The sequence below is a fragment of the Uranotaenia lowii genome, chromosome 3 (genome assembly GCF_029784155.1).
Source record: "Uranotaenia lowii strain MFRU-FL chromosome 3, ASM2978415v1, whole genome shotgun sequence".
NCBI classification, from domain to species: Eukaryota; Metazoa; Arthropoda; class Insecta; order Diptera; family Culicidae; genus Uranotaenia; species Uranotaenia lowii.
In genome coordinates, this window is record NC_073693.1 from 1,824,522 (window position 1) to 1,840,670 (window position 16,149).

Below are 16,149 nucleotides of genomic sequence, written 5' to 3' on the forward strand. Positions count from 1 at the left end.
ACAAAAATGACAAAAATGACAAAAATGACAAAAATGACAAAAATGACAAAAATGACAAAAATGACAAAAATGACAAAAATGACAAAAATGACAATAATGACAAAAATGACAAAAATTACAAAAAATTACAAAAATTTTAAAAATAACAAAATTGACAAAAATGACAAAAATGACGAAAATGACAAAAATGACAAAAATGACAAAAATGACAAAAATGACAAAAATGACAAAAATGACAAAAATGACAAAAATGACAAAAATGACAAAAATGACAAAAATGACAAAAATGACAAAAATGACAAAAATGACAAAAATGACAAAAATGACAAAAATGACAAAAATGACAAAAATGACAAAAATGACAAAAATGACAAAAATGACAAAAATGACAAAAATGACAAAAATGACAAAAATGACAAAAATGACAAAAATGACAAAAATGACAAAAATGACAAAAATGACAAAAATGACAAAAATGACAAAAATGACAAAAATGACAAAAATGACAAAAATGACAAAAATGACAAAAATGACAAAAATGACAAAAATGACAAAAATGACAAAAATGACAAAAATGACAAAAATGACAAAAATGACAAAAATGACAAAAATGACAAAAATGACAAAAATGACAAAAATGACAAAAATGACAAAAATGACAAAAATGACAAAAATGACAAAAATGACAAAAATGACAAAAATGACAAAAATGACAAAAATGACAAAAATGACAAAAATGACAAAAATGACAAAAATGACAAAAATGACAAAAATGACAAAAATGACAAAAATGACAAAAATGACAAAAATGACAAAAATGACAAAAATGACAAAAATGACAAAAATGACAAAAATGACAAAAATGACAAAAATGACAAAAATGACAAAAATGACAAAAATGACAAAAATGACAAAAATGACAAAAATGACAAAAATGACAAAAATGACAAAAATGACAAAAATGACAAAAATGACAAAAATGACAAAAATGACAAAAATGACAAAAATGACAAAAATGACAAAAATGACAAAAATGACAAAAATGACAAAAATGACAAAAATGACAAAAATGACAAAAATGACAAAAATGACAAAAATGACAAAAACTACAAAAATTAAAAATGACAAAAATGACAAAAATGACAAAAATGACAAAAATGACAAAAATGACAAAAATGACAAAAATGACAAAAATGACAAAAATGACAAAAATGACAAAAATGACAAAAATGACAAAAATGACAAAAATGACAAAAATGACAAAAATGACAAAAATGACAAAAATGACAAAAATGACAAAAATGACAAAAATGACAAAAATGACAAAAATGACAAAAATGACAAAAATGACAAAAATGACAAAAATGACAAAAATGACAAAAATGACAAAAATGACAAAAATGACAAAAATGACAAAAATGACAAAAATGACAAAAATGACAAAAATGACAAAAATGACAAAAATGACAAAAATGACAAAAATGACAAAAATGACAAAAATGACAAAAATGACAAAAATGACAAAAATGACAAAAATGACAAAAATGACAAAAATGACAAAAATGACAAAAATGACAAAAATGACAAAAATGACAAAAATGACAAAAATGACAAAAATGACAAAAATGACAAAAATGACAAAAATGACAAAAATGACAAAAATGACAAAAATGACAAAAATGACAAAAATGACAAAAATGACAAAAATGACAAAAATGACAAAAATGACAAAAATGACAAAAATGACAAAAATGACAAAAATGACAAAAATGACAAAAATGACAAAAATGACAAAAATGACAAAAATGACAAAAATGACAAAAATGACAAAAATGACAAAAATGACAAAAATGACAAAAATGACAAAAATGACAAAAATGACAAAAATGACAAAAATGACAAAAATGACAAAAATGACAAAAATGACAAAAATGACAAAAATGACAAAAATGACAAAAATGACAAAAATGACAAAAATGACAAAAATGACAAAAATGACAAAAATGACAAAAATGACAAAAATGACAAAAATGACAAAAATGACAAAAATGACAAAAATGACAAAAATGACAAAAATGACAAAAATGACAAAAATGACAAAAATGACAAAAATGACAAAAATGACAAAAATGACAAAAATGACAAAAATGACAAAAATGACAAAAATGACAAAAATGACAAAAATGACAAAAATGACAAAAATGACAAAAATGACAAAAATGACAAAAATGACAAAAATGACAAAAATGACAAAAATGACAAAAATGACAAAAATGACAAAAATGACAAAAATGACAAAAATGACAAAAATGACAAAAATGACAAAAATGACAAAAATGACAAAAATGACAAAAATGACAAAAATGACAAAAATGACAAAAATGACAAAAATGACAAAAATGACAAAAATGACAAAAATGACAAAAATGACAAAAATGACAAAAATGACAAAAATGACAAAAATGACAAAAATGACAAAAATGACAAAAATGACAAAAATGACAAAAATGACAAAAATGACAAAAATGACAAAAATGACAAAAATGACAAAAATGACAAAAATGACAAAAATGACAAAAATGACAAAAATGACAAAAATGACAAAAATGACAAAAATGACAAAAATGACAAAAATGACAAAAATGACAAAAATGACAAAAATGACAAAAATGACAAAAATGACAAAAATGACAAAAATGACAAAAATGACAAAAATGACAAAAATGACAAAAATGACAAAAATGACAAAAATGACAAAAATGACAAAAATGACAAAAATGACAAAAATGACAAAAATGACAAAAATGACAAAAATGACAAAAATGACAAAAATTACAAAAATTACAAAAATTACAAAAATTACAAAAATTACAAAAATGACAAAAATGACAAAAATGACAAAAATGACAAAAATGAAAAAAATGACAAAAATGACAAAAATGACAAAAATGACAAAAATGACAAAAATGACAAAAATGACAAAAATGACAAAAATGACAAAAATGACAAAATTGACAAAATTGACAAAAATGACAAAAATGACAAAAATGACAAAAATGACAAAAATGACAAAAATGACAAAAATGACAAAAATGACAAGAACGACAAAAATGACAAAAATGACAAAAATGAAAAAATTGACAAAAATGACAAAAATGACAAAAATGACAAAAAATTACAAAAATTACAAAAATTACAAAATTTGCAAAAATGACAAAAATAAAAAAAATATCAGAAAATGCAAAAATCACAAAAATGACCAAAATGACAAAAACGACAAAATTAACAAAAAATATAAAAAAATTGGAAAAATAACAAAAATTTCAAAGAGTACAAAAATTACAATAAATACAAAAATTACAAAAATTATACAAATTCCAAAAATTACAAAAATGACAAAAATGACAAAAATGACAAAAATGAAAAAAATGACAAAAATGACAAAAATGACAAAAATGACAAAAATGACAAAAATGACAAAAATGACAAAAATGACAAAAATGACAAAAATGACAAAAATGACAAAAATGACAAAAATGACAAAAATGACAAAAATGACAAAAATGACAAAAATGACAAAAATGACAAAAATGACAAAAATGACAAAAATGACAAAAATGACAAAAATGACAAAAATGACAAAAATGACAAAAATGACAAAAATGACAAAAATGACAAAAATGACAAAAATGACAAAAATGACAAAAATGACAAAAATGACAAAAATGACAAAAATGACAAAAATGACAAAAATGACAAAAATGACAAAAATGACAAAAATGACAAAAATGACAAAAATGACAAAAATGACAAAAATGACAAAAATGACAAAAATGACAAAAATGACAAAAATGACAAAAATGACAAAAATGACAAAAATGACAAAAATGACAAAAATGACAAAAATGACAAAAATGACAAAAATGACAAAAATGACAAAAATGACAAAAATGACAAAAATGACAAAAATGACAAAAATGACAAAAATGACAAAAATGACAAAAATGACAAAAATGACAAAAATGACAAAAATGACAAAAATGACAAAAATGACAAAAATGACAAAAATGACAAAAATGACAAAAATGACAAAAATGACAAAAATGACAAAAATGACAAAAATGACAAAAATGACAAAAATGACAAAAATGACAAAAATGACAAAAATGACAAAAATGACAAAAATGACAAAAATGACAAAAATGACAAAAATGACAAAAATGACAAAAATGACAAAAATGACAAAAATGACAAAAATGACAAAAATGACAAAAATTACAAAAATTACAAAAATGACGAAAATGACAAAAATTACAAAAATGATAAAAATTACAAAAATGACAAAAATGACAAAAATGAGAAAAATGACAAAAATGACAAAAATGACAAAAATGACAAAAATGACAAAAATGACAAAAATGACAAAAATGACAAAAATGCCAAAAAATGACACAAATGACAAAAATGACAAAAATGACAAAAATGACAAAAATGACAAAAATGACAAAAATGACAAAAATGACAAAAATGACAAAAATGACAAGAATGACAAAAATGACAAAAATGACAAAAATGACAAAAATGACAAAAATGACAAAAATGACAAAAATGACAAAAATGACAAAAATGACAAAAATGACAAAAATGACAAAAATGAAAAAAATGAAAAAAAAATGACAAAAACGACAAAAATGACAAAAATGACAAAAATGACAAAAATGACAAAAATGACAAAAATGACAAAAATGACAAAAATGACAAAAATGACAAATATGACAAAAATGACAAAAATGACAAAAATGACAAAAATGACAAAAATTACAAAAATTACAAAAATTACAAAAATTACAAAAATTACAAAAATTACAAAAATTACAAAAATTACAAAAATTACAAAAATTACGAAAATGACAAAAATTACAAAAATGATAAAAATTACAAAAATTACAAAAATGACAAAAATTACAAAAATTACAAAAATTACAAAAATTACAAAAATTACAAAAATTACAAAAATTACAAAAATTACAAAAATTACAAAAATTACAAAAATTACAAAAATTACAAAAATTACAAAAATTACAAAAATTACAAAAATTACAAAAATGACAAAAATTACAAAAATTACAAAAAATAACAAAAATTACAAGAATGACAAAAATGACGAAAATGACACAAAGACAAAAATGACAAAAATAGTGAAAATAGTGAAAATAACAAAAATGCCAAAAATGCAAAAATGACAAAAATGCCAAAATTGCAAAAATCACAAAAATGACAAAAATGACAAAATTTAAAAAAAAAAATACAAAAATGACAAAAATGACAGAAATGACAAAAATTACAAGAATTATAAAAATACAAAAATGACAAAAATAACAAAATTTAACCAAATAACAAAAATTACATAAATGCATCATTTACAGAAAAATAAAAAAAAACAATAAATTACAAGAATTACAAAAATAACAAAATTTACAAGAATTACAAACGAGTCAAAAATGACAAAAAATACAAAAATTTAAAAAAAAAAGACAAAAAATGACAAAAATGACAAAAATGACGAAAATGACGAAAATGACAAAAATGACAAAAATGACAGAAATGTCAAAAATGACAAAAATGACAAAAATGACAAAAATTACAATAATTACAAAAATTTCAAAAGTGACAAAAATTAAAAAAAGATGACAAAAAACAAAACTGTTTTATTTTCAATTTTTTTTTTGTTATTTTAATTTTTTTTGTGTCATTTTTATTATTTTGTTGTTATGCGTTATATTTTTTTCTTTTTATAATTGTATCATGTTTTCACATTTTTTTGCATTTTTCATACGTTTTTCGAGAAATTAATAGAAGTTTTTGAAAAAAAAACATGATACCAATCAAGTTTGAGCTGCCTTACTGTGATTTAGTGCGATTTGGAGTTAATTGTGGGTTTTTTCGATCCTTTTTCGGCAGTGGCACTTACGAGTTGGCGGTAATCCAGGATTTTGTCCGAAGTCGAATCAAGGTGCTTGAATTTGCCAACACCGTTGGATCTAACGTATTCCTCCTCCAGACTCATTTCAGTGATCGCTTCTTCTATTTCAACCTTTCGGGATGGAATGAATGCGGTATTTTCTCTTGTGAAAAGCTGGCTTGCAACAATTTCGTTTGCGGCTATCTGGTTAGCCACGACAACTCGCAATTTTTTTGGCCGTACTCAGGTTATATTGGTAATTGAGGACCATCTGGCCAGATATTTTGTGATCTGTGGTTTTCCATTTGATATAGGCTGGAAAAAAGCCACCCAAGGACCAGAAAAAGATGTGTCTTCTGGATACACTCTGAATTTTTTAAACACCATCTGCCGAACATGAATTTGCACCTGAAGGACCAGGTTGGTGGAATTCTTCCAGGTATTCCTCATCTTTGCAGGCAGCATCCGGAACATCTCCTGATGCTGGGTTCAACCCCCCGCCTTCGATCATATTTAAAGACGTGAACGTCTATCGTGCTTAAAAAAAACAAATCATACCTACAATAAACGAAAACAGTTAAAAGAAAAAAAAAATAGTCTAAAGAAAATGTTACAAGAAAATGAAATTGTTTAAACTATTAAGCAATTTATAAAAAGCAACGTTTGGTCCAGTGTCCAGCAGCGGTACGAATCACGTGGTCTTCCTTCGTTGATTCACGAAGGAAGACTAAGTTGGCCTTGGCTCTTGGCGGCTAGGACGGTTCGGTTTCGGCTCGTTTTCGATGGTGATGAAAAAACAAAATAAATAATAAATAATAAATAAATATATGTTTTGTTTTTTGCAAATAACTCAAAAATATCCATGCGTTTCCGAGATATTTTGATTTGAGTAAGTGTTTCAAACAACACTATTTATTAATGGTTGAACTTGAAGAAACGATGGTCTTAAAAATAAAATTAACAATGGATTTTAAAAAGCCTATGAAGATCTAAAGAATAGAGCATAAGATTAATGTATCCATTTCACCTATGACTCTAAGGATTAGGAACAATTTCCTCTTTGACAAAAATATGTTAATCAAGGTTCCGAGTTCAGCAAGAGCCGAGTTTTATTTTTATACACAACATGTGATTCCACGTCTGCCACGCCTCTCTTCTGATCCTCTCACATCTTTTTAAACACCGGTACCGCACACACTCGAAGTATTAAGTCTAAATAAAAATCCCCCAAAAAAATGGACAACGTGGAGCATCATCCCGGTTTCCGTCATGTTGACGTGGCGGGTTTCGCGACATTTTGTCGATTTGTTCGTCTACCTCTTTCGAATGGTGTACAAACGTCAGATGTTTTCGAGGATATGACCCTGTTTTTTGTTGGTTTCATTGGCAATTTCATATTTTTGAATGAAAAATTAAATTTCAATGGATAATCCAATAAATATTGCCATGAAGAGAAAATAATTTAAATAGATAGAAAAATAAGAAAAAATATCACTTAGGTTCCTAAGAAAAATTTGAACTCGTGTTCCAATCAGAATGAATAAAAGGACGAAAAGGATTAAAACATCTTTAAGGGGGGGGTAGGGTCTAACGGGTATAAAAAAACACCATTTTCACGATTTTTTTCTAGAGCTATCGTTCAAACAAATGTATTCAAATTTTTTGCATTATACAAAGCATTGTTAAAAGAACATTTAGTAATTTTTTCGTAGAAAAATATTGAAAAATGAGCCGGTGACGGAGCATTTTCGAGGATGCTTTTTAGAAAACAGGATTTGCGGTGGACACTGTATCTCAGCACAGAATCATCTGAAATCAAAAAATCAGAGCAAAATATTTTTAATAGATGTTTTTCTGGACCCCAACGTTTTTATTTAACTTAAAAATATTTTTTTAAAATTTTTGTGGCTGTTTGAAGTAAAAACTACGATTTTTCACTTAAAAATCCGCCATTTTTCACCTCTAAAATCTCCCCAAAGTATAAAAATCAAAAAAAAAAACGTTGGGGTCTGGTATTTTATATGTAGAAAATATGTTCCAAATTTGAAAAGAATCGGATAAGTAGTTTTCAAATGACGATGTCCACGGACTTTAAAAATGTGCTTTCGAGAAAAACGAGTTAGAAGTTTTTGCTCTTGCTTTCTTGCAGTATTAGATAGGAGGAGATTAAGGCTTATAACTTCTACAGTTTTGCTTCAATTGACTTGAAAATTTGACACAACATTCTTGAAATGTTTTACAATAAGAAAATAAAAAAATAAAAAAATCGATTTTTTGAAAGTGTTAGACCCTACCCCCCCCCTTAAGTAAATCAAAATAAAGATACATAACAGTGGTAGTTTCAATAGTAGGTAAAGCAAGCCAAGTCGCTGAAAATCCTCTACAATGCCTCGACGCCATCCGTTGGTTTTTTTTTTGTCACAAGAATATGGGACGAAACCCGTCCACTTTCGCTAGATTGATGGCCAGCAATTGTGATGCCTTTTTCGTTGGCATTTTGACGCGATCTGGAAATGAATCTCCCGTCAACCCGAGGTATTATTTTTAATTTATTGTACTACGTTCTAGGATTTCCCTCATATTATTATTTTTGCGTTGTCTTACATCTTTGTTGAAGCCGGTGTAATGTGTCTTTGTTGCCACGGAAAACAAGCTTTGTTGATGACCCGGTGCCTTCTTATAAACTATTATGGCCAGTAATTCGAGTTTATGGTAGCCCACTTTGGAGGACAATGAAATCCTGTCACTATGAATTTGTAAATATTTTTGTTTTTCTCATACATTTACATTAGGGTGGCAGCCTAAAGGATCAAGTCGAATTTCTCAAACTGATCATATGATACATACAATTTGTAGATTGACCCAAAAATCTGACCTATGCAAAATTTCAGCTAAATCGGACTTGATGTAGGGGTGCCTCAAAGTGCTCAAGGCAGTCTTCCGAAAATCAATCAAAACAAACACTCAGGATGCGTTTCCTGTTGGAAACATTCAGATTGTATAATGGGATAGCGCCTCTCGCAACTGCTTCGCCTGGCTGGTATGCAATCTCGATCAGCGCTCCTATCAGCTATGCAAACCGAGTCGCATCATTCAGAATCATCGGTTTTAACGTGACGAACGACAGTTTAATAAGAGAACTTGTAAAATTTGAAAAACATGACGAAAGTGAACATCTTTCCCTCACAAACACAACTTCAATTTGATTTTGATCATACAGATGTTAAAAAACGTTATAACAACAAATAAATTTATTAATTTGCTATATATCAAATCAAACAAAATACGCTAATGATCGGCTTCATGTATCACTCACTCACTGCCTGATCCATTCACTCCTGATCGAAGACCAACAAGATTCGCCATATGCATTGCGCATTGGTGAGATTCCAATTTGATGATGGTGCTGCACTGTTTTGACAGCAAGCATCGTACGAGGTGATCTGTATTTTAGCGATGAATTGAACGATCGATGATCGGGTAGGTCCAGTAGCAATCAATAACGAAACCTGACCGTTGTACGTTCAGGTGCGAAGTGCAATCAGAAACATTCATTGAAAATGAGTGATAATCGGAACACTGGCTCAAGGTTTCGGTTTTTTGACCCTTAAAAATCACCAAATAGAGGACTGATAGAAATAGGAAAAATAGAAATTTTAATTTTGTTGCCAAATGATTTGAAATGCATTAAACGTTGAGATCTGATGTTATTTCGAGAAAAAATTGGCCAAAAATCGACTTTCTGGTTTTCGGTTTTCCGAAAAATTTGCGCTTAACATGGCAGGTATATTTGAGGCCGGGGAAGGTTCTTATAATGGTTCGCGACCCTCGAAGAACTGAAAACTTCTTATTTTCATCAAATATCTCAATGTTTGCACATGCCATGTACGTGTATAAACGACCATGTATCAAATCTTGAATAATTTTCATTACTCATTAGTTTACATTAACTTTTTATTTTAAAAAATATGGAAAATTTTGCACGTGCTTCTGGAACAGCCAGCCGCGGGAGAAGTTTTGTCATATGCAAAATCGCTGCTTGGAATTCCTTATTTGCTGCCATTCTTGAGTTGACTGAGATTCTTGAGTACTTAAATTCCAGAAGTGTTCTTGTCGCCAATTGATATGTCTTCCAGATGCTTCCAAGAATAAGACTATTTTTGATTTGGTACGAACTATTACTTTTTTATTCTAGGACAGTTACGAATGGAATTCGAATAAAACATGTGCTTGCAGTCTATGACTGCTTGGATTTAAATTTTGAATTTTTAATTGATTGCTTCGATTGATCGAATATGACAATTATCATTAGAGCAAGTTCACTGGTGTTGGGAAAAAGTGGAAGAAATTTTGACATTTTGATAATTTTACCATGCAAAAATGTTTTCAAGATCTTTGGGCGTTGTATTTTTTTACAGCACTGTTTCTATTTCAGCCGTATGTGATAGAAATATTGCTATTTTTGCATCACAGCATGCGAAAATACAACACGTATTGTAGAAAAACTTGAAGGCCACGGATCTTGAAAATGTTTTTGCATGGCTAAATTTTCTAAATGTGCAAAACGTGACAAAATTTCTACCAGGAGATCTAAGTAGTCTGCGACTGAAAACTGACGTGTTTTTTTCAAGCTTGTGAAAAAGTTTCAAAGTTTATTAAAAATCAAGTGTAAAACGTTATTTCGGTACGGAAGAACCCAGTTGTGAAACCAATAATGGAGCGACCGATAAGGGAGCCAAAAGGACCCTCTGAATTTTAGGAAATCGATGCTTAAGCTGGTTTTTTGGCTGATTCCGGTGGTTGTTGGAGAAACTTTGATTCAGCTGTGAAAATACCGGAGCTAAGTATTATTTATTTATTATTTTTATTTATTTATTTATTTTTATTACTTTTCTGTGGCATATTTTTGCTTGTTGAAGTGCAACTGTTTGTATCTTTTTATGTAGCCTTCCAACAGCAGATGTGATCTGTAGTTTTTCAGTTTCTTTTTTGAAAATCGCTTTCTCAATAATCCCTTTTTTATAATAACGGCGTAAGTTCGCCGGAAAACAGGAAACTATTTGGAATCTTAATAAATGGTTCGAGAGAGAGATAGTTACTTCAGATAGTTCATTTACATCATTCGTTCCTGATTTTAAATTTGCCCTCAAAATGATAAAACAAAATTAAATAGAGAATAAGCATATTCGAGCAGCTTTTCATGTGTTACAATTGCAATTAGGTGATAGAAGTTCTAGTTTCGCGATTTTTTTAAATAACGATTTTATTCGGGAAAACAGTGAAATTGAGAGATTTCAAATAAGCAACCAGCGAGCAGTGAGCATTGCAATATATTATTTCTATTAATATTTTCATTTGCAATTTTCAAGCTTACTTAATTGAATACGAAAATACCAGTGTGCGGTTCAAAAGAAAAGATAACAATAAAAAAATAGATTTTAATGTATCAGGCAGGAAACATAAAAAATTGATAATTTATTGAAATCTTCTTTTTAAAACTTTACTACAGTAAAATTTTTCTAATTCTTATTTGGATAAGAAATATTTAAAGAAAATTATAAATTGAAAACTTGAACATTTGATCATTTCAGGTTGGGGAAAGCATGAAAATTTGGAAGTGTTAGATACTTGAAAATATTTTGAAAATTGAATTTTAAAGATGTTGATTGTAAAGAATTTAAAAGATGAAACTCTAAATTTTTGTAAACTATGGAATTATTTGGAATTTTGAAAACTTGAATAGATAACCTGAAAATATCAAAACTAAAACATTATTAACATATGTACGTTCAACATAAATTCAGAAATTTGAAGTATTAGAAACTTCAGAAATTAAAAATGTGTCAATTAGTGTACTGAAAATTTCGAATTTAATCTGGATTTTTTTTCTGAAGATTTTTCTAAAAATACAGATTTGAAAAATTATTGTAACTAATATATATTTTTTATTCAAAAAGCAATTGAAAAAATTGACTTTTCATATTTGTGAATAGAATAAATAAAACTTTAAAAGTTTGAAATTTGGATTTGGAAAATTCTGAAAGTTTTCATCTCAAACCATGAAAAATTTTGTCAACTAGAGATGTTTTCAAAAATTTCCATTGCAGAAATAATGCTAAATGAAATACATATCAATTGATAAGATAACCTTTCGAAAATAAATTAATTATGAAAGAATCCATTCAAAAATACTTACGTTTAAAGTTTTAAAATCAAATAGTGCATGATTATAAACAGCAGATCCAGTGATATACTGAAATTGGTTTTCTTTATCATGTTTTTATTATTTCTGATAGAATTTGTTACAAATAAACTCAACTTATTTGAAACATTTGGTTGACTGATAAAAAATTCAATGGAAAATCTTTAACATTTTGAAATTTTATACCAAACATTTTTGATAATTTAAAATGTCAGGCAACAGAGAGTAAAGAATCAAAGAGTTTTCAAAAAGGCAATATTCATAGAAAAACAATTTGAAAAAATTGTGTCATTTTAAGTTACTTTCCGTCTTCAACCATTAAAGCCCTTTCGCAAACTCTTTGCTTCAACAGGGATCACGTTTAGGAAAAAGAGCTAGTTTATCAAGGAAGAAATTTGGATCTTATTGATTTGCCTTCAATATTTTACTCGATCCATTTTTATTGGACATTTATGAAATGCCTCATAGAAATGGGAGTTTCCTTAGGAAATGTCTAGGAGCATAGGAGGTGTAGGAAACTCATGATCGCACCATTTACCAAAATGGATCCTGAATACTACCTTTCACCAACTAACACAATCCCTTCCTTGGATACTTGAATATGGATTCGCAGACATATAGACGGTTTTTCATAGTTTGTGATACTAGCTTATGTCTGGTTCTGACAACTTCAATTTTTTTTTGGAGTGCTAGAGCGAGAGGTTGCTAGTTAAATTTAAATAGTATCTTACTAACAATCCTTCCTTTTTCCCCATTGACTACTAGGACGTGGCCGGCGCCGTTATTAATCATATAAATCATATAAAAAAGCGAGAGCATTAGTTTTGTGCAATGAGAATGGCTACTAATCCCAAGAACCATTCTTTTGGACTTTGTGCAAAATTGATGGCCTCGATTAATCACGGAGTAGCAACCATTGGCGACGTGGAACTTAATCTGCTTAGCCACGCCAGCGATCATGGAATTCGAAATGTATAGTTTGAAAATAATGTAAAAAATACGAAGTTCCTCTAGAATCGATTTAAAAAAAACCTGTAATTGAAGCATTTCAAGTTCAATGATTTAAGGTGGATATGAGTAGTTAACTAAGCTAAGCTAAGTTAAGCTAAGCTAAGCTAAAACGTGACAAAATTTCTACCACTTTTTTCCAACACCAGTGAACTTGCTCTAATAGCTGTTTATAAATGTGGGCCAACTTGGTGTAGAGCATAGAATGCGCTATGGCTTTGAGAATAGTTTAATGCGATAGTTTTAAGGTAGTTGTGCAAGCCGGGATAAAGTAGAAATGGTTACTTTGGCCATGAAGATAATCTAAAGAAAAATCAATAATAAAGTAAACATTTTTGTTCAATGTTCATTGCAGATGACGAGGATACCGTAAAGGAAACTCCAGCCCCGAAGGCACCATCTTCAGCCCAGGCCGCCAAGGAACCGGGCGATATTCAGATGCACGTCCACGATGACCATGGAACCGGTGGCCATTGGTGTGCCAAGATTGTGTTCTTCATTCTGTTGGCCGGACTGGGTGCACTGATAGGTTTGATCATCATGGAAAACCAGGGCGCTTCGGATGTGGACACACCTCTGTCGGAATCTAGGTATGCGGAATACTTGACTGGCTGGGTCGATGAAAATCGGGATCACCACCACGAGGAGGATATTTTGAACGCCTTGAATGAGCTAGATGATCATGATGAGGAGCACGGTCACGATGATCATGATGACGAACATGGCGATGAAGAAGACGATGGAACTCCCTACACAGAAGAGGAAGACCACGAGGATGGTCAAGACGAGGAAGATGAAGATGAAGAGGAAGTGACGGTCAAACTGGATGACGATGAGGTGGAAGAAATCGTTGCGACCGAGAGAAAGATCCGGGAGGCCGAAGCCGTCGATGCTGCCGATGATGAGGATGAAGATGAGGGTATGTTACAAAGTGATTTAGTCTTAGCTTACAACCATTCTATTTTAAATATTCTTTCAAAACACATACGTGAGGATATTTTACCTCCTAAATTAAGTGGTTTGTTTTAAAAATGCTTTCTTACGAACATGTTTGAGAAAAAAAAAACTTGACACTTTATCTCAGAAAGTTACAATTTAACGTTTCTTGACAAACATTACAACACAAAAAAGACACTTATGAATTTCAATAAAATCGTAAGACTGAAAGTAGCTCTAAATTTAGACAATAATGACGACAATGACGACGAAGGAGATCAGGCTGATGATGATAATGATGCCGATAACGATGGTATTGATGATGATGAGGATGATAACGTCGATGATGAAAATGCCGATGACGACGATGAAGACGACAATAATGATGGTAAATCGAAATTTTCCTACTTCAAACATTAATTACGTGCCCGAGTGAGTAATTTCCAATGGTCTCGCATAGTGTGTCGTTTGTCTTGTTAGTGAGCTTTTCCTCCGATTGATTGGCTTGATTTTCCACTCATTTCAATTCCACCTCGAGAAGTCACCTTTCTGTATCGACAAAACCGATGGGACGACGATCTACAGAGAGCTGATAGAACCTCTCACCTTTCACATATCCATAAACGATTCGCTTCGTTTAACATTGCTTTTGATTCGACTGGAGTTACCTGAAAATTCGGCTTTCACCATAATACGTTATTTTCGAAAATTGTTAAAATCATCTCCCCCGTATTCCTTCGATTGAAATGTCGGTTGCGCAGCGCGATCAACAGTCGCTGACCAACAGAAGGACGCCGACGACGACGATGATGATGACGAGCAAGCAGCTAACGACGATGCTGAAGACGACGACAACGACGACGCCGATGACCAGGCTGCTGACGACAACAACAATGATGATGAGGATGCTGAAGATGATGGTGATGATGCTAACGCTGATGACGATGACGATGATGAAGATGGCGCCGATGCTGACAACTCGCTCGTCGACGGTGATCAGAATGACGACGATGATGATCTAATCGACGACGACGACAACGACGCTCAATTGGATTTAGAAGATGATGAAGATGATCAAAAGGACAACGATGATGATGAGAATGATGGAAATGATGATAATGACGATGATGATGAAAATGATGGGAATGATAATAATGGCGATAATGATGAGAACGATGATAATGATGAGAATGTTGATAAAGATGAGGATGATGAAATTGATCAAAATGATGACAACGATGATCATGAAGATGGTTAGTTCTTTTATTTACTTCTCATTGATATGTTTATAAACTAACGTTGCAATTATACTTAGTCAACTTATTGAGATCACATTTTATTTTTGAAACTTTCCGGGATATTCATTTTAACAGTTAAGAGGCAAGAATTTGATTATTTTGGATGACCTTTTTACTTTCATTCTTTCCTTGCACGCTGTCTTTTTTTTTTTGAGATCAATAAAAAAAAATTCAGCATCTCTGAAAAATTTTCGGTCGATATGGAATACAATGCAAAATTCTGGAATCGTAAAAAGGTTGGATCTCACCAAACGGGTTTTCTTCGACAGGACATATTTTTCGCTGAGTTCGTACATCTAAAGTTTGTAGGAGCCAGGCTGATGCTTTTTTATGTCGGAACCGAAGTTTTTGAGGCTGATTCTTTTCAGCTCACATCCTGTAGCTTTTTTGATACAGGACACTTCACAATTTTGTACACATTTGCGGTTATTTCAAACTGGATACGATACTGGTTCTTCTTTATTTAATATTTTTTTTCTCCTTCAGTTAGAACAATTTCTTCATAAAGCGAAAATTTTTGACGTCCAAGCGAGTCAACGCCTACTCGAACCCTTTTTTACCCCTTTCTACGTATCGTACCTCGAAAAAAATAAAATGTTAATTCCAACTGATAATATCTTGATCGTTTAATGCGTAAAGTAATCTATACGAATAGTTTCTACTTCAACATCATCGAATTAAAGGAAATAGCATCACAGAAAGTTATCACAGAATTTTTTTTTCCCTACATATTTTTTCGGCAA

General features: G+C 30.1%; 1 protein-coding gene across 6 annotated transcripts in view; it reads left to right on the top strand.

The window, feature by feature from the left end:
* Positions 1-16,149, top strand: part of LOC129751948 (aspartyl/asparaginyl beta-hydroxylase) — a 31,652-nt gene that overhangs the window by 3,427 nt on the left and 12,076 nt on the right. For 5 of the 6 annotated variants that reach the window (XM_055747740.1, XM_055747741.1, XM_055747743.1 and 2 more), the window contains exons 3-5: positions 13,528-14,091; positions 14,356-14,496; positions 14,870-15,361. In XM_055747740.1, the coding sequence (XP_055603715.1) occupies positions 13,528-14,091; positions 14,356-14,496; positions 14,870-15,361 (1,197 nt within the window). The remainder of the gene's footprint in view (positions 1-13,527; positions 14,092-14,355; positions 14,497-14,869; positions 15,362-16,149) is intronic. The other variant, XM_055747744.1, reaches the window with a different exon arrangement.